This window comes from Pan troglodytes, chromosome 2, assembly GCF_028858775.2.
Source record: "Pan troglodytes isolate AG18354 chromosome 2, NHGRI_mPanTro3-v2.0_pri, whole genome shotgun sequence".
Taxonomy (NCBI): Eukaryota; Metazoa; Chordata; class Mammalia; order Primates; family Hominidae; genus Pan; species Pan troglodytes.
The window spans coordinates 123728940-123748898 of NC_086015.1; the positions used below are offsets into that span (position 1 = coordinate 123728940).

General features: G+C 45.1%; 1 protein-coding gene across 1 annotated transcript in view; it reads right to left on the bottom strand.

Annotated features, from left to right (window-relative positions):
* The window catches only part of FSTL1 (follistatin like 1), a 57349-nt gene extending 40115 nt beyond the window's left edge, over positions 1–17234 (bottom strand). Inside the window, 2 exon segments of the mRNA NM_001244588.3 lie at positions 16922–16984; positions 17133–17234. Coding sequence (NP_001231517.2) covers positions 16922–16984 — 63 coding nt within the window. The 5' untranslated portion in view covers positions 17133–17234.
* Positions 17235–19959: the final 2725 nt, after the last annotated feature.

Genomic DNA, 19959 nt, shown 5'->3' on the forward strand with positions numbered 1-19959 from the left:
TGAAGGATGAGAGCAATTCAGACAAGAGTAGAAAAGTGCAAAGGTTCTGAAGCAGGGTGGAATTTGTTACATTCCTGGAACAGAGAAAAGGCCAGTGTAGCCATAGCACTGGGTCCAAAAGCCAGAGCAGCAAGAGGTAAGCTGGGAAAAGCTGGCAAGGGGTAGAGCATGTAGGGTTTTAAAGGTACTGATAATAAGTCTGTATTTTATTCTTAATGCAATGGATGTCACTGGGGGGTTTTGCTCAGGGAGTGACATGATCAGATATGTGTTTTACAAAGATTACTCAGGCTGTCCTGTACAGAAAGAGCCAGGTCGCAGGAGAGAGAAAGCGGAGAGCAGCTAGGTGCTATTGCAATAGTCCAGGCACAATGATGGCAGCTTGGCTAGGGTGGTGGCGGTGGGGACAGAGGACAGTCAATGGAGAGGTGATACATTCTGACAGTACAGAAGGCAGGACTTGCTGATAGACTGGGTATGAACAGAGAAAGTGAAAAATAAAAGAGAAAATTCCTGGGTACGTAAGTTGATATCCAAAAGCCCATCCAGTTCTAGGTAGGTGTGCACATGGCCATGCTGATGGTCCATTCTAGAGTCACTACCAAGAGGATCTTCTCTGAGACAGGCTCTGGGTCCAGACAAGTCCCTTGCCTTCCTGAGGAAACTTAGTTTATGAGGTGAGTTCAGCAAGGCCACTAAGACCTGGGGTCACATATAAATAGATCCTGTTCATGGGAAGTCTGTCCATGGAACACTAGCCTTGAAATATTTATGGCCTTTTTTGAAATGGTGTTCTGTGGTAAAATGTTTGGGAAACATTACTTATTATACTTCCTTCTAGAGTCATAAACGCACACAAACTTTGTAAAACTCTGGAACATCCTCTAACTAAAAAACCATTTAACCCAGCACATATATGGACTTCACTCACTACACACTTTGGGTCTAGGCTCTTCATGTCTCTCCCTATGGTGTTACTACCGTTCCTTGGAATTCAAGCCATAACAACAAGGAGAACAATAGCAACTACTATTTATTGAGTACTTACCTTGTGGGAGGCACCTTTGTAGACATCATCTCCCTTGCCACACACTATGTACAGGTGCCATTTTAATTTACAGCTTTAATTATCATTTGTGAGTTGTGCTTACAGAGCATACATTTACTTACAAAAAACAGCCAGGCACGGTGGCTCATGCCTATAATCCCAGCACATTGGGAGGCTGAGTCAGGGAGCTCACATGAGGTCAGGAGTTCAAGACCAGCCTGGCCAACATGGTGAAACCCCATCTCTACCAAAAATACAAAAATTAGCCAGGCGTGGTTGCAGGCACCTGTAATCCCAGCTACTTGGGAGGCTGAGGCACGAGAATTGCTTTAATCCAGGAGGCAGAGGTTGCAGTGAGCCGAGATCCTGCCACTACACTCCAGTCTGGGCGACAGAGCGAGACTCTGTCTCAAAACAAAAACAAACAAACAAAAAACAGTGATATATCTTTTCTGATCATATACATCTGCAGTGTTCACTCACAGTATTTTCTCATGAAGCACTTAACAGAAATTCTTCACTCAATCGCCTCATCTGCATTTGCTTAACCCACTAAAATTAACAGAGTTTCCCACGTGCATCACCACCTCCCTTCTTCCAGTCTTCCTCATCACTATTTTCCTCCTTCTTATTTGTTCTACCCACTTCTAGGACAAGAACCATTTGGGGACAGTTCATTACATGCTTTGAACACTCTTAGGCTTAGAATTCCTAACTTTTGTCTCTTTCTCAGAGACTGTCATGACTTTCTGAATATGGCTACTGTCACATCTGAGCCCACAGACTGGCAGTCTAGAGCCTCAGCTATCTATCTGAGCCCCAAATACATGCACACACTTCAGCCTAGGCAGAGAAAAGACTTTTTCCTGGAGTCAGAGCCAAACAACAAATCACTGGAGAATGAGGAAGTCTTTACATTCCAGGCCACTGTAACATGAGTAATTCCAGTCACTACATGACAATGCCATTTACACTGGGCAAAATAATTATAGCATTACCTGGAAAATAACCCAATCAACCAACGGAAACACAGCCACTGGGGAGGAACCCAGCTTGCTCTCTAATCCCCACAGCAATTCCATGGAGCAACTTAAACAGGAAATGAAGAGACTTCTATTTGATCAAATGTGTATGGGGAATTTGGAGGAAAAACGCAATTACCTAAGCTGTAAAATGACCAACATAGTGGGGTAGTCATCCTCAAGCGCTGGTTGTCTTTACAGGATTTCATATCCCTATCACAGTTTATTTTTGTCAAAAAAAAAGTATCTAAAATAGGACACGTAATAAACAAAAACAACCCCAACATGGTTTCTTATTATCTAGCTTATATATGTTCCTTTGTAGAAAATGAAAAAACACAAAGACTCTTCTCCAATTGTATCTGTAAGAGGAAGCGGTTAACTTTGTAACTATCCTTTAAAACAACATGGTCCACAAGTAGCTTGGGGAGTTTTATTAAGAAATAAGTCTGCAGTGAGTACTGAAATTATTATACCAAACATTTAGCCAAGACTTGAATGTCTGGCCTCTACTCAAAACATTTCCCAGTCCCATTCTCCCTTCTAGTTTCATCTCCCAAGAAAGGAGATTGAGAAACCCAAAATGGACTCACACCTGAAGTGTGTTCCTACTGGGAACTGGGGTTTTCTTTGATCACTATCAAGCCCTTGGTGCCACACAGAAAATTACCCTTCTGTGGAACAGGAGGCAGACACCAATTAATGCATAAAGTGAACGTCTTTCTCCTTAAAATAAATAGGTAAACCAGAAAATCTGCATCTCTGCATGTGGCTGTCAGCAAGACCAAGGCCACACAGGATAAGAAAGGAAAGAAAATAGAAAATGTCAAGGAGGGAAAACTAGAGGAAGGGGAACAAAGCACAAACAGACACATTCCTGAAAGACTGTTGGGACTCTAGGGAGAAGCCAGGTGAATTTCCTGCTTCTGATGTAGGACTCAGCCTGTCCCTGTAGCACCATAATTATAGCACATAGTGCAAAACCAGGGATGGTGGTGCCCTGGGAGAAGCGAAGCTGCGTGCTCCGAGTATTTGTGAATGACTGGCAAGCATACATCTGCCTCCCTCCCAAAGCAAGTTTTGTGAGCTCAGCTGGGCCACCAAGAAGCCATGCTGGGCCCTCCTGGTAGGGACCCTGACAGTAAAGGGAATTCAGTATGTCTGAGTCTTTGCTCAGGGTGAGCATCTGTATTTCTGTTTCAATAGTGTTTAGCCTCTCTGATAGAAATTCCACTGTATCAATTTCACACTACAGTTTAGGTGAGCCAGGTATATGTGTGAAGGGGATCAGAAATTTCTCGGACCATCTTTGAGGTCCCGTCCATTTTCTTTTTCTCTGTCACAAATGTTATGCACAAACTACAAACTTGGGCCCTCTCAATAGCTAAAAATACATGTAATTAGCCCAACCCTTACAGAAGCTAATAGGATATGTTGGCTGTGGGATTAGGGAGGGAAAACCTATGTCTTATTTTTGGAATATGGTAGGGAATGAGTGAATGAATGACATGCACTTATTAAATTCATTAACAGGCAAACTTCACACCATAAAAATAAACACTGGTTTATGTGCCTAGGCTTAGAAAGAAATCAGGGCAGTATAACATAAGTCAAACACTAAACTAAATTAAAACAAAACAAATTCCACAGGAATTTTTGTGAGAAAAGTCTCACTATTAGAGCTATAGGGAGATGGCCATGTTCTCCTAGTGGTGAAATTTAAGTCAGTGTCTATTTGTGTGTGTGTGTGCATGTCTCCTTGTGTATTCTGTATGTACACAGACACATATCCATGCACACACACACACACACACACACACACACAGTCTACCCTGGGGCACAGCAAATTTTAATTCAATTCTAACCTGTACTGTACCCTTACTAGAAAAGCCACCTCCAATATTGAGCTGGCTGGCTCCCCAGTCAGGATCAATAGCACAATTTAGCACATTGGGATTTTCTAGTGAGATTCGGGAACTGGAGTACAGGCAAGGTACCAAGCATTTCAGCAGGACTAAAACATCTGCATTGGCCTCTGCTTCCTTACTGTGTTCACCCTAACAAGTCACTTGATTTAACCATTGGGTCAAAGCCAAAGTACCAGTGCCCATGGGCTGTAGTAAGAGCCTGATCTGACCAGAGATCAGGGCCAGGGGAGCAGGGCAGGCAATTCATTAATACTTGTTCAGGAGCCCCTGGATCCTGATCATGGGCCAGGCAACATGATGAGAAAGTAATAAGAAGGATTCCAGAAAACAAAATTAGGGTCCACACAATAGTTTCAGACAACTATTTCTGTAAGCCATTTGCAATACTGCATCATTATTTTTAAAAGAAAATGTGAACATTTACAGAAGTGAGAAAAAGTTTTGTTTGCTTTTGTTTTTCAAGTAAGTTCAATAAATCCCGAATTGCACACTCTGAATTAGGGGTTGTCTTCCCTTTTTCCCCCCAAAATTTCTTGATCGACAAGGAGACCCAGGATTCTTCATTTCTTCCCCAGTGTTGTTGAGCGGTTGGCTTCTGAAGTGGAAAATCAAGTGATTCCTTTCTGTAGAGTAAACAGCATTTGGGATTCCTGGGCATGAAGACTGTTCAGGTGCCACATGCTGTACTGTTTATATTCCACTCACTACATGGCGAGAGAAAGTAAAGGACACAAGATGCCTCCTGTTTTTATTCACTCTGTTTTCTCATTCTTGAGCCAGCCTATCTTTCAAACTGTTCTTCACTAGGCTGTAAATCACCATAAGAGTTAATCAAATATCCCAATTCCATTAAGTAGAATATTTTGACAGTCTAGCCTAGAATATCCGCCTCCTTTTATATGAATAGGACTTCAAAGCTGCATTTTAGAGCCCACCTACTCTAACCCCCATATTTGGCAGATGAGGAGTCAGGTGGCTGCTCATTACCTGGGGTGCCACTGTCTGTCCTGAGTTATTCATCCCAGCCCATCTCTGGCCAGTAAATGGAGGTTCGTTTGAAGCCAGCTCACACCAGGGATGTCTGTAAACTCAGCCACAGTTTCAGTCAGCACTGCTGCTATCTTCACTCTGAACCTTTCAAGGCAGCTGAATCCTAACAGTCTCATAAATTCACTCACCTGTTTCCTATGTGTGCGACTTGTTGCCAGTCCCCCGGGACAGTTTAAGCCTAACTAAGAAAACTGGGGAAATGAGTGAGGACAGACAACCAAAGTAAGAGCTGCAGAACCATGCAGATTGTGCTAAAAAGGCACAGAGCCAAGCAGACAGTGTCTAGACTTTAACTGGCCTCTCCCAGCGGAGAGGCGTGCAGGGAGGAGGGGAGAGCAAGGCCGGAAAGCCTGCTCGGATTTTGCTCAGCTAATGCAAACACATGACACAACCTCTGACAGGCTCCAGGCTGGGGGTTTACTCTAAGACATTTCTTCCCAGGGGCTGGAATTCAGCTGGAGGCTGAGGAAATTCTGCTAATCCAGCAATCAGAGGGAAGCTGGGAATACTTGTTTTAATTCCTGGGGAATCACAGTTCCCAAACTAGACTGACTTGTGCAACAGCCCAAAGTAGCACACTGTGGGTACAAGAAACCAGATATTTAAGATTTCCATGTCTATCATCTCTGCTTATCTATGAGGAAAATCCACAAAAACACAGAACTGGCTTTTGATGGAGGCCTAGTACAAAAACTTTGCAAGAGTCTAAATGAAATCAATTTATAAGATGCACAAATGTAGAAATGACCGCCATAGTCTAATAAACATCACATGACTCAGAGATAACGTTGGGTTTGGGGAGCTTTGCACATCAGTTAGAAAAAAATGTGCTCCTTCCTGTGGGTGGGCAGACAAGCCCTGTGCCACACACAGGTACATGACACACTTGTGCAGTGAACAGTCTGTACAACCCTACCTAGCAACTCTGCTGGCGTTTTAGAGCTGTCTTGCCATTTGGCCTTATTTAATGCGGAACAGTTGTGAATACATCTGAAGAACAAAGAAATTGCCTTAAAACATCCCCCAAGGCTGGGCACTGTGGCTCACGACTGTAATGCTAGCACTTTGGGAGGCTGAGGAGGGAGGATCGCCTAAGCCCAGGAGTTAGAGACCAGCATGGGCAACAAGGTGAAACCCTGTCTCCACTAAAAACACAAAAATTAGCTGGGCCTGATGGCACATGCCTGTAGTCCCAGCTACTCTGGAGGCTGAGGTGGAAGGATTGCTTAAGCCAGGATGTAGAGGCTGCAGTGAGCTAAGATTGTGTCACTGCTCTCCAGCCCGGGCAACAGAGCAAGATCCTGTGTCAAAAAACAAAACAAAACAACTGCTACAAAAAAAAAAAACCCAAAACTCCTAAGTCACTGATCATTAGGCTGCAAATGCTCCACTGTAAAAACTGCATTCCAATGTGACTCAGAAGTAACTGGACCTAATTCCAAATGGAGGTCATGCCTGCCATGTCTATGTGGCCAGAATGGCCAAGCCTGAAGTGTCATTCCAGGCACATAGCCATATAACAACTGATGTTACCTGTTAAGTTAAACAGCTGGGTCTCTACAATGCTGAGTGGATGTTACCTAGCAGAAGTGTCTTTGGTTTTCAAACTTCCACAAGACACAGTGACTATCAGTCATTTTTCAGAGCTCAGCTGGTGGGTCACTTCCTCCTGGAAGTGCTCCTGAGCCCATCGTGCTGGGTTAGGTTTTCAGCCCTGTCCCAATACTTCTCACATTGCATCACTTTGAGCCTGTGTTCCTGTCTGCCTCCCCTCCGGACTGCAAGCTCTTTGGGCACAAGGTCTCTTATCCACCAGCACTAACTCAGTGCCTGACAGAGAACAGATTTGCAATACCTTTTGCTTTCCTCTTTTGAGTTGACTTTGAAAAATTTTACTTTGTCCCAGATGAGTGATGCAAAATAGTGTATTGAGACTTTGTGCAGTTTTATCTCTGTATCTAATGTGAACGTGGTGGTTCGTGAATGTTTGGCAGCTCCTACTGCGGCCCAGACACTTCAGGATGACCTCTCTGTAATGGTGAGAGAAGGAAAATAGAGGAGAAAGATGAAGGGAAGAGCAAAGAGCAACATAAGGAGTGGTACAGAGAGCTGGCTCCAGGGCCAGGAAGGGGTGGGCATGTGAGGCTGGCATCGGCCTGGCTGCAGACACAGCAGCCCCTCCCTAGTGGGACTGCAGGTCTGTGTGCAAAGTACCAGAAGCTGTGGCCTTGGCTCCCAAAGGGACAAATTCCAGCTTGCTCCAGGAATACTTCTTACCCTGTCTTTGAGAGTAATTGGCACTTATTTTTGAAATAATGAAAGCAAAGGATCCTATTCCTTTGCATTATCACATTTTCCACACCAACAATTTGAAATTTATTGCCTGGTAACAGGCCATGCTACGAAGACCACAGCAAAATGGAAATGACCACCCAAGATATCTGTTTGCCACCTCCATACATACCTCTTTTTTTGCCTTTTCTTTCTGTTTTCTTCCCAGTTATTTCCATTCACTCACTCTACCTTTAGGGAGAACCTATGCTGGCTTCCCATCCTACTGCCTCTGCACAGGAGATGCTCCATGAGTACTTCAATCTCTTCCTGGAGGAATGATAGAACTGTGGCTTCACAGAAGAAACACTACATAGAAGTTTAAGGGCAAGATTAGCTCAGTAGAAGCAAGGGTTCTGATATAAATTCTGGGCCTTAAAGCATCCACTGAAGTAAATATCCTAGTTTTCTCTTTAAAAAAGAAGGTGATAATTAAATCTCTGGAGAGAGAAAAAGAAGCAAGGAGACTTCTGTACGCCATGAGCACACATATACACGTGCGTGAATGTGTGTGCAAACACACGTGTGTACACACATGTACACACACACACACACACCCCCATGGCTTTTGGAGTTCATCCCCTAGAGATGCCCTGAGGATGATAATACCAACTAACACTGCACACTGTGTGCCAAAACACTCTGCTTTACATGTAAGAGCTTATTTAATTCTCACAACTAACCTGCCCATTTTAGAGATGGGGAAACAGGCTCAGAGAGGTTTTAAGTAGTTTTCCCAAGATCACATGGCTAGTAAGGGCAGTGCTAGGATTTAATCTAGCTTCCAGGTCTGAGCGCTAAGCCATTATGTTATACTTCCTCTCAAGGAAAAATCAGTAATCAGAGTAACAACCTGAGCCAGCACAAAGGCTGTGCAAATAAAGACCATGCCTAGTGGATGTTTACTTGTATACTGAGGATTCTCCTGGTGAAATCATTACAGAGTCAAAAACATAAGCGACCCTTCATCTCTTGCCGGTATTTGTTTTTGGTGTTGACTATACACCATGAGTAGAGGAGACCTTTTCCAAGATCTAATCGAGTAGACAGGTAGAGACACAGGAATGATTCCCATTCTACTGGTAAGGAAAGTGACTTCGGGGAGGTTAAGTAACTTGCACAAGGCCTCACAGCTGGACAAGGCCAGAATTCAAACTCAGTCCACTGCCCCAAAGCCCTGGCTCTTAACTGAAGATACAAGTTAGAGACATTATGTGACTTTAAAAAGGTGCCCAGAAAAGGGCACAGCAGGACTTCTAAGTCAGACTCTTTCATTGTTCTACAGCGTTGCTCTTAATAACAAAATGGGTTTGTTACAGAGTCTATGAAAAAGACAGAGTTAGGCCTGGCATCGTGGCTCACGCCTCTAATCCCAGCACTTTGGGAGGCTGAGGCGGGTGAATCACTTGAGGGTGGGAGTTCCAGACCAGCCTGGCCAACTAGGTGAAACCCCATCTCTACTAAAAACACAAAAATGAGCCGGGTGTGGTGGCAGGCGCTTGTAATCCCAGCTACTCAGGAGGCTGAGGCAGGAGAATCACTTGAACCCAGGAGGTGGAGGAGGTTGCAGTGAGCCGAGATCACACCACTGTGCTCCAGCCTGGGTGACAGAGCGGACTCCATCTCAAAAAAGAAAAAAAAAAAAAAAAAAAAAAAAGCAGACTTGGAGACACCCAGAAATGAGAACAAGAAAAGACAAAGAAAAATGGGAAGAGAAAAACAGCAGACCTCCAGAATGGTCACAAGGTAAGATAAAGTGAAGGGGAACATCACACTCTGGGGACTGTTGTGGGGTGGGGGGGGGGGGGAGGGATAGCATTGGGAGATATACCTAATGCTAGATGACGAGTTAGTGGGTGCAGCACACCAGCATGGCATATGTATACATATGTAACTAACCTGCACATTGTGCACATGTACCCTAAAACTTAAAGTATAATAATAATAAATTTAAAAAAAAAAAGTTCCACACAAAAAGCTGCCATCTACTGGACATACTGATTAGGTGGACAGGCTGAAAAGGGCCCCAGCTGCCCAAGTGGAGTCTTTCAAATTCTGAGAAGGCAGGGGCCATCTATCCCACTGCCATGTTTCAGGATTTTCTGAAGCAGTGCCAAGAGGTGAGGAAGGGGAATTTCTGCTAAAGCCTTACATCTGACCCCTAATGGCCAAGCAGCGATGGTGGTAGCAGCTCCTTCAGAACAGGGATCTGTATGGTAAGGCTTTTTAGTCCCACACTCTTCCTAATAGTAGCTTATGTGCAAACTGACTAGCATAATGCCTGACACTTCTGTAGATCCATAAATTACACTTATTAACTGTCATTTTGAAGGATAAGAGGAAAGACAGGGGAAAACACAAATTTTGCCTCAGACATAGGATTTTAAATCTTGAAACAACAAAAAGTATAGAAAGAGAGACGTTTTCCTTACATCAATTCAAGCCAATATCCCATGACACACACATACACATGCACACATGCATGCACATATAAATCTGGGCCTGCAACATGTGATAGCTTTTGTCATGTATCACATGACCTGTTTGTCAACAGCTTAGTTGGTCACAAATGGTGTCCAGGATTATTCAAGGGACTTATGGGGGTCATACATTCAGACTTAATCCTGGGAATAGTTTATTGGTGATGGCTTCCAAATGAGCATCTAAAGTCTGTGAAAAGATTACATGGAAATCCTCCAACCAAAGCAGGAAATGAAGATTTATGGGAATTATTTTGTACTCCAACTACCCAAAGAGCATTCTATTAGCAAGTTATTGCCAGGCTAATGCAAAAGCTGTTATCTATGATAGCAGCAGCTCTTAGAACTTTAGCAAGAGCAACTGTTTACTTCATCAGAATAGCCAAGAAAATTCTCGTTATATTTTTGTTGACTGGGCCAATGTTAGAAGGTCTGGCTTACTTTAAGGTGTTCAGATTCATCCAAAGAGCTTAGAAACTTGGGCCAAAATCTGGTGTAAGTGCTATTTTCCTGAGATTTCATCCATTTGCTAACCCAGTTCTATCATCTATTACCCCATGTTGTTTTTGTCAGTTTCATACAGTCCCAAACTCTGTCTTCTAATTATCTTAATTTTGGCTAAAGATGTGTCAATGTTTGTCAAATTGGACTGATTTACCATCCAGCAGGGATGGTAAATAGCTTTCATCTCATATAGACTCTGATTGCTAGTGGCTACCTAGAATATTGCTGAGTAGGATTTTCAAACCTTCTCCAAGTTCAGTAGGAAAGAATTCTATGATTGATTAGAAATGTCTGTCATGGGTAAGGGAGAGGGTAATGGTAATACGTATGCCACGTCTGTGCCATCTCTGAAAGGCCATTTACCACCCCACCTTTTTCTCCTTAAGCAATCCCTGAAGTCCTGCCCCTTGGATATTTCATCCAGTGCCTTGACATCGTGACGATTCTTGTGATCCCCTCCTTTTTTCGAGAGGAATTTTCCCTTCTCCCAATATGTGGTATTTTATTTAAATAAAAAAGTTAATGTGTTATTTTCTGATAAAATATGAAAATAAAATATGCCAATTAAAAGCTTAGAGAATATAGAAAAGACTAGAGCAAAGAATAAAATGACCCATAAATCCACTACCTACAGATAATTTCTAACACATTTGTTCGTTGTACTTTTCTATAAATTTTTACAGTCGTGAGAATAAAGCTGGGGGGTGTGTGCTTTTTAAATTAAATTATAATCATTTGCCAGCGCTTCAAAATGTTTTTGTAAATGCTTTTGGTGGCACATACAGCTGTTCCATGATTTATTTAACCCTTCTCCTACGGTTGACTATGTAGTCAATGTTAAGTTTTTTGCTGTCATAAATAACATGACTGACATCTTATGTAAAGTCCTTTCAAAAGTAATAATGACCAGGGCAAAGTGGTCTAACAGAATGATTTGAGTTCTTTGCGGAATTCAATATAGATTACAGTGAGCCTGGAATATCTATCCATCCACAAAACAGTCAAGAAAGCTCCCTAAAGCAGATCTAAAGTTTACTAAAATGGATTAATGTCAATTAAGGCTGTATTTCACTGTGTTTGCTGCACATCCTTGTAGCTAACAAGGAAAGCCATTTATTGTTAACAAGTTAAAATGTTAAAAATAACATCCAAATAGTAAGTCTCATATAGAGAGGGTTAATTTATCTTTCATTAATTATTGAAGGTTTGCTGTTGTTAAAACATGGATTAAAAACTTGCTAAATGTTACCTGGGCTAGACACCAAGAGAAGAGACAGATTAAAAGATAGCCATCTTTGGGCACAGAGTCATGAAATGTACCCTAGATCATCCCTATCCCTCATTTTCTTCATGGTAACTTTTCCTGTATGTAACTTCATGGTAACATACAGGTTCATACCTTTCTGTACTAACTCCCTCAGTCTTGTCGCATGGTGCCTACATGGGCCAGATGTAAAAGTTCATGAAGCTATACATGGAAGATTTGTGCATTTTGCTACCATAAAAGGATCTTACAAAGGAAGGCCCTACATTAATGTAAATTAAAAAAAAAAAGCAATAAGTATAAAGCTACTAGTTACTATGTAGTTATAATAATATAAACTGTAGCTGCCACGATTTAAAGCACCTGGACCCACCACTAGACTGTAAATAATGTGAGGGCAGAGACCATGCCTTGTGCTTCACTGTGACTCTGACCTGAGTACCAGGTGCGCTCAGCTGCAGCAGGGTATAGGGTCGATGAGGACATTCAAGGGAAGGCCACGCCATTCATGGCATACTCTCAGAGAAAGCACCCCTTGCCAAAATCGCAGGAGTCAGAATAGAGCATCCTAAACAAAAAGTATGCATTTGCCCTCTGAGGACATTAATCATCTGGCTTACAAAGTGAACCTATCTAACTGTACTTTTTTTCCCTATTAACTGGTATCATTAAGCTAATAAAATTTATGTCTGTTAGAAACATTCTGCCAGATGTCCAGTTATTTGAAGAGGACTAAGACAAAGAATCCATGACATTTTCAATTCTCATATGTGATCACTGGTATTTACAGCTCATCCTTTACTTCCTGTTCTTGTGGCAGCATGTGTTGCTCTGCCCCACTGACTTCGAAGACTTTCTTTTCGTCTTTGGGGCATTTCCTCTCGGATCATTACACCCACTTCAGCCCATGACCAGATCTTCACCTCATGGTTCCTCTCCAACTTGCTTCTATGAGCCTGGGGATGGAGTCCTGGTTTCTGTCACCCAATCCAGAGACTTCTAGGGGAACTGTAACGTGTCCACCTTCTAAAGCCACTTGCAATGGCCAGGGCCTCGTATGCTGGGTGCTTGCCCTTCTGTTCTGGCTAGTCTGCACAGCCCCTGCTATGTTTTACACCCCAATTTCCAGCAATGGTCTTTAGAATTGCAACAAGTAGCTTATTTGCAAAAGGATAAACAAGCAAGAGATCATTTTAGAGATCTTTTTAGCTTTGTTAATAATACAAGTTGTGGCACCAAGAAGATGCAGTCAGAGATATGGGTTGGATGCAAGGCTTACTTGAGTCTACCATCAGAACAATTCTAAAGAACACAGAGGAGCTCCCAAATATAACCCCTAGTGTACAATGCCAATAATAGGGTACAGTGAGGTTAAGAAACGTGGCCTCAGGACAAATCCCTCATAATCTTCTAGTATTGCATGTCTAGAGCTAAGTGAAGTACATCTATTTGTAGAATTGCTATTGTTCTCTCTTAGGTAATACACTCAAAGTTCAAGGGGCAAGCATGGATCCCTTACTGGAATGAGGATTCTGAACTACAAATCAGTTAACTGTACATGTGACTTATCATAATGAATTTCTGGACCTGGAATGCTGGGAATCATAGTGACAGCAGAGACATCCACCAAGGGAGAGTGGGGGTATGCTTGGGTACTTGCCAGGGCTGTCTTCCTAAAGCAGGCAGTTGGGCCACAGGGTTCTCTCCAGCCTGCCATGTTAGAGTGACAGATATCCACTGACTGAGCTTCAAGGGCACACACACTACCGCCTGTGTTCTTAACATTTTGCCAGGCTCCATACTACGCATCCACCATCAACACTTCTCAATGAACTGTAGTAATTCCCAATGGGAGGGGGATGGGAAAGAGTAGATGAGCAGGCTCACACAGTCCTCTCCCCAGAGAATCTAGAAAAGGGATATCTGTGTAATTATTAGTGCAGGCACTCCCTCTGCTGCTGCCCTCTCTGCCTAGTCCATTCACATGTTAATCTACACACATCTAGAGACATATGCTACACCCAGTACCTTCTTTCAAGCAGACTACAGAGTGCATGGGTGTGTGTGCTCAGGTGGATGTGGCAGAATCTGGAGGGAGGCTGGCTGAAGGTATATGCTGCAGACAGAGTAGTAAGAGAGTGAGCAGGTAAGAAAGAGAAGAAGCAATCAGAAAGCAACCCTGAGGTGCCAAGGAAATAGGACACCATGGAACACATTCAAAACAATATGACACTTTGCTTAATGAGTTTGTTTCTATTTTTTTAAATACAAGGTTTCACTCTGTTGCTCAGGCTGGAGTGCAGTGGCACCATCACGGCTCACTGCAGCCTCAACCTCCTGGGCTCAAGTGATTTTCCTGCTTCAGCCTCCTGAGTAGCTGGGACCAGAGGCGTGTGCTACCATGCCCAGGTAATTTTCTTATTTTTTGTAGAGATATGGTCTCACGATGTTGCCCAGGCTGGTCTCAAATTCCTGGGCTCAAGCAGTCCTCCCGTCTTGGCCTCCCAAAGTGCTGGGATTACAGGCATGAGCCACTGAGCCCAGGCTCCTTTATGACTTTTGTTAATAGCTTTGTGAATCTAACCAAATGGGATTGACATAGACTGGCATTAATACCGATGACAATCAACTTTTCCCAAGTGGAGAGCACCTCTGATTCTGGTTTACTACAGAGGCTCTGGCTTCTTCAAATATCAACATGATTTGTAAAGTGATTAAATTGTTTAAAAATATGCTGAATTAAATATTTATGGTTGCAGAAAAGCAGAAAGCACCAAGAAGCCTCAATTTATTTTCTAAATTTCATTTCTAGAAAGTTCAACAATATTTGTACAATTTTAGCGATTTGAAGTTTACTAAAATATATTTATGTCACTAAAGACTGTAAATATCATGATGTGACCATTTTTGCAGACTGTCCTTAGAGTTAACAAGGAAGAAATTTAAACGGCAAGCACCATTAACTACAAGATAAAATGCTTTTAAAAAATCCAAATTACAATTCCCATAGGGAGAGGGTTAATGTACCTCTTCATCAATTGTTAAAGGTATATTATTATTAAATGGATTAAAAACTTGCCAAATCTTACTTGGCCAGGCACCAGGAGGTTGGAATAATTAAAAGATAATAATCCTTAATAACCTGGAGCCATGAAATGTAACCTAGCTCATACCTACCCCTCACTCTTTTCATTGTAACCATTTCCATACACTGTGAGTTCACAGCCTCTTTTCTCTCCCAACGCACTCTGTTTTCACATCTCAGTACTTCTCTATTTTGCCTTCTTCCCTGTAGTTTGCCTGGGAATTATGTGAGAGCACTGGATGCTCTTCTACCTCCAGCAGGAAATTGCTGCTGGGGGAACTTCCTACCAGGGATAAGTTTTCCCTGTGTGGAAGGGGGTTGGGAGGGGTGTGTGTCTTGCAGGCCGCCTAGAATAGATTCCAGACCTTGGGCCACACAGCCTGGTAAGTCAACCAACAGCCTCCTCACACCTCATATTTGCATTCCAGTTCACTGAGTGATTTCACACACTGGCTGGCAATTCTTGAGCCTGCTGGAAAACCAACCAGGGATTCACCTCATCCATCACTGGTCTGCAACTGCCTTTTGAGGGCCACAGCAGGGGATGGAGAAATGTTTCTTAACCAGGGCTACATCAGCCAGTGAAGGGGGATACGCTCTCAAATGCAAACCCTGGAAAACCAGATGGATAAGAAGCAGACCTGGAGTTCAAGATGGGCTCCAAAGGTAAGAGAGGTAGGTTCAGATCCTGCTTCAGAGCTAACTAGTTGTATGACCCCGGGCAAGTTACCTAATCTCCTTAAACCTGTTTCTTCCTCTGTAAAATCGGGATAATAAAACCTACATTACAGGGTTTGGGAGCTTTAAAAGAAGTAACTGCAGGTAACGTACACAGCCCAGTGTGTGGTAAACAAAAATGTACTTGGTAAATGTTAAACCATTGTGCTTGGAAGTGGTGTGGGCTAATGGTCAAGAGCCTTGGGTCCAGAGCCAGACTGTTTGGGTTCAAATCCCACCCTTAGCATTTAATAGCTGAGAGCATTGGGTAACCTTCACTGACTCAATTTATCTGTCATTAAAATGGAATTTTATCACAACATAGCAGATATTTAATAAATATTAGCTACTTTTATTTCATTGGCAGTAAAAACAGTTGATTGAGTTTCCACCTCAATCAACAACGTAGTAGTGAATTAAATGAGAATTCAGTACAATGCGTATTTTTTAAAAATTGTGAAGACCTTGTATGCATTTATGACTTTTTTGGGCAGAGTCAAGCTGCGATGCTAAGGGTGTGGTTAAACTGTAATATGAAGGAAAAAATTCAAACAGGGAGCATAAACCACCCACCAGGGAGCTATTTCTTTTGTAATGTGCATTCCATTTCTTCTCCCTCATGCTTTTTAATTCCTTCCATATTTCCTGCCATAATTATCAAATGTTTAGTTTCTGACCTCACTTTCCTGGAGACTGGAGCCCGGGGAATTTAGAATTGTTTATTTTCTGTCCATAAACTTTTGAGTTAATGGAGCGGCTTCTGAGCAAAGAGTTTGTTGGTTTGTTGTAGTGTCTCAGGAAGGTCGTTAGAGTTGAAAAAATTGGTACCAAAAAAACAAGCGCTGAAATGCTTTAACTGGAAACTCGAGCCCCCAAAGAGCAGAGCAATGGATCTTCTCTTACACTTGCGCAACGTTACAGGGAACACTACGGAAAAGGCCGTTACATTGCCCAGATGATAACACAAAACCCGAGGACACTTCACAAAGAAGAAAATACATTTCAGAGAATCATGATCTCACTTTAAAAGAGAGAAAGGAAAATTAATTTTGCCCCAAAACAAGAATCCCGATTCCTCTGCCCCCGCCCCCAGGAGACAGACTTGGGAGGGAAAAGTCCCCAACTACTCTCAGTCTCCTCTGAAGTGAAGGACGGAACTGAGGCGCCTTTTTGAACTCGCTGCTGCTCCAGTCGCCGCGTCGTCCCCGTCGGCCCAGCCCGTCCCCTCTCCTCCTCCCCGCTCTCCCTCCATGTTAGCCGCGGCGGGGCTCCCGCTTACGGCCCGAACTACTTTTCCTGCTTTAGAGATTTAAGTTTCGTGAGCAGCATTTCTGCCCGCAGCACTGCCCCAGCTCCACCGCAGCACACCCCAAGGACCGAAACTCCCAGCGCCGCCCCGGGAGAGCATCCCCAGGACGCGCGCCCACCCGCCCAGCGCGCAGACCCAAAAGGCCCCGGGGACCGAGTTCGGACTCCTCGGCCCCTCGCCTACCTCGGCGCGGACCCAGGCGACCGCCACCAGCGCGAGCGCGAGCGCGAGCCAGCGTTTCCACATCTGCGGAAGAGAGAAGAGAGCGAGTCTGAAGGCGCCGGGCCCCGCGCAGACCTGGGAAACTTGCTCGGGTCCCGCAGGCTCGCTCCTGCCGCCCAAGCACCCCCGGCCGCCCGGAGTCCGGCCTCCGCGCCGTGCGCCCTGCGCTCACCGTGGTCTGGTCCAGGTCTCCTGGGGGCGCGGGGCAGGACGGCGGCAGCGAGCTGTAAGCGGAGGTGGGAGCTCCGCCGATCGCCAGCCTCGGAGGAAATGCGACCTCCCCTCGCCGCCCCTTAAGACCTCTCCTTCCCCGCCTGCCTGCCCCCCAGCTCCTCCCCATTCTCCTCCCCCTTCTGCTGCAGCGGCCCCCGCGGCTCCCGCTCCCCCTCCTTCCGACCCCTGCTCCGGGGAGCCCGCGGGAGTCCTGGCGCCGCCGAACCCCTCTCTCCGCACGGTCCCTCGTCCGGCGCCCCTTCGGCCCCCTGGACGTGGAGCGGAGGCAGAGGGGGCGTCCCGTGGGTCCCTGCCACAAAGGGGTAGGGGGAAGGGAAACCCCACCCCGGGAGGGGCTGCTGGCTGGCGGCGGCCCGGGCGGGCTGCAGCGGTGGCCAGGTGGGCGGTGCCGTGGGGGGCCCGGGAAGGTCCGGGACTGGAACCTGGAGGAAAAGACGTCCCGCGGCCTAGGAAGCGGAGCCGCCCCCCATGGCTGAAGGGGGAGGCCCAGGGAGGCAGAGGAGACCCCGCATCCCGGGGTCACAGCAGCAGGGCACCGGGGCACCGGGAAGTGGGCGCAGGGCCGGGAAGACCGGCCGGCGTGGGGAAGGCTGCTGTGGGTTCTACAGTGCATTGTCCCGGGTGAGGTGGCGGCCGCCCTGCTCTGCTGGGAAGATCCTGAGTCCAGCGTTTGCCGGCAGCCTCATCCCCTCCTTCCCTCGGGCCCGGGAGCGGTGTCCCCCTCCTCTCTTCCGCCCACTCACTCATCACCTGTGTCCCTCCTCCCACCCCTGTCATCCCAAGTAGCCTCTGTGTTCAGGATTGCCATCTTCACCACCTTCTTCCCAGCCCTTGGCCTTCGAAAGTGTGCTACCTCTTTGACAGGGTTAACTCCCTAAAATGCTCCTAATTAAGGCGCCTTTCCTGCCATAACTAGTGAGGAGAACAGATCCACTTAGCAACTCAGATTTCACATGCCCAAGACTAAGCCTCACTTCCCCCAGCTTCAGGGCCTGCTTATCTACCTCTTTCAGGGTGGTTGCCTTCAAACCTATCTCCTTTTCTCAGAGCCGGCTTGTACCCATAGCCTGGCAGTTTAGCCGCTGAGATCTCATATGCATCCCCTCGCCTCCGTTCACATGTCCACTTTCCTAGGCCAGACCTTCATCCTCCCTCACTCAGAAATTCTGGAAACCTCCTTTCGTTGTCCTCTGGCTCCCCTGTAGTCTCCACTGCAATCCATTGTCATATTCTTTCCCTTATTTTAAACATTGTCTTCCTCGTGTTCATGTTCTTCCTCTACTCAGAAACTTCAGCGTTCTTCTACCCACATCAAATCCAAACTCTGCCTTTCTTATAAGCCCTGCATTACTGGGCCCACCCTGTCCATCTAACTTCTCTTCAACTACATCAGCATACTTCCTCCGCTCAAAGCAGGCCCGTCTCCTCGTTGTCATCTGAACTTGTCATATTCACTCTGCTGCCAAGGTTTGTTGAGTGCCCACTGTTGTGGCTTTAGGGGGCTTCAAGATAATACCCATGGTCCCCATGTAAGTTCAGAATCCACTGAGATAGCAGCAGGAGTCAGACTTATGGAGAGCAAAATGTCAGCTTTGTCTCTGCTAAAGGCTGGAATGGCAGCCATGGCTTTAGATCTGCAGGGACAGCGGGCCCAGAATTGAACATGTCCACTCAGTCACAAACAGAGCTGGAAAACCTGCCTGTGTAAAAACTAAACTGCATGGAAAAGCAGAAAACATGTGCCTCCTGGGACATGCCTGCTCCCCAAACTTGAGGGGGTAGAGTGACACATCCCCAGTTCTTTCAAACTCTCCAGTCAGACAACTTACTCCTGCTCCCTTGTTATGGTAATAAGATTAGGGAATAGATGTTCCGCACCAGATACTCTGTCTTGGTCACTGTGCGAGGATTGAAGGGAACTATTGTGGATAAAGTTTTGCTTCTGCCCTCGAATAACGCACAATACATTGCATCCCTTGCAGATCCACTGCACCCTCTCAGAATCTGGTATGATCTTTCCTCCCTTCCTCTTATCTACTAAAATGCTTGGGTTTGTTTGTTTGTTTTGTTTTCAGGAACCACTTCAAGTTTGCTTCTTTCATATCTTTTCTGACAACAGCTTGGCATGGTAGAAGGCACAGGAGGTTTGAGGTCAAACCAATCTGGCTTTCCATCCTATCACTGCCATTTACTAGCTGCATGGCCTGACTTGCATCAAATAATAAGCCCTCTGAACCTAGGTTTCTGCCTCTGACAAATGGCAGTGATAATGCCTTGCAGGGAGTTGTGAAATTTAAGCAGATATATATAAAAAGTGCCTGGCAGGTAGTAGACCTCTGTATGTGATAGCCATTATTATTTCATGATTGGCTTTGCATCTAAATTGTAGTTGGTACTATACACCAGGTACTATGAAAGCCATTCAACATCTCTTATTTTATTTAATTATCACAATAGATAGAAAGGAGGCTGGGCACGATGGCCCACGCCTTGTAATCCCAGCACTTTGGGAGGCCAAGGCAGGCGGATCACTTGAGGCCGGGAGTTCGAGACCAGCCTAGCCAACATGATTAAACCCCGTCTCCACTAAAAATACAAAAATTAGATGGGTATGGTGGTGGGCACCTGTAGTGCCAGCTACTTGGGAGGCTGAGGCACCAGAATTGCTTGAACCCGGGAGGCAGAAGTTGCAGTGAGCCGAGATTGTGCCACTGCACTCCAGCCTGGGCAACAGAGAGAGACTCCATCTCAAAAAAATAATAACA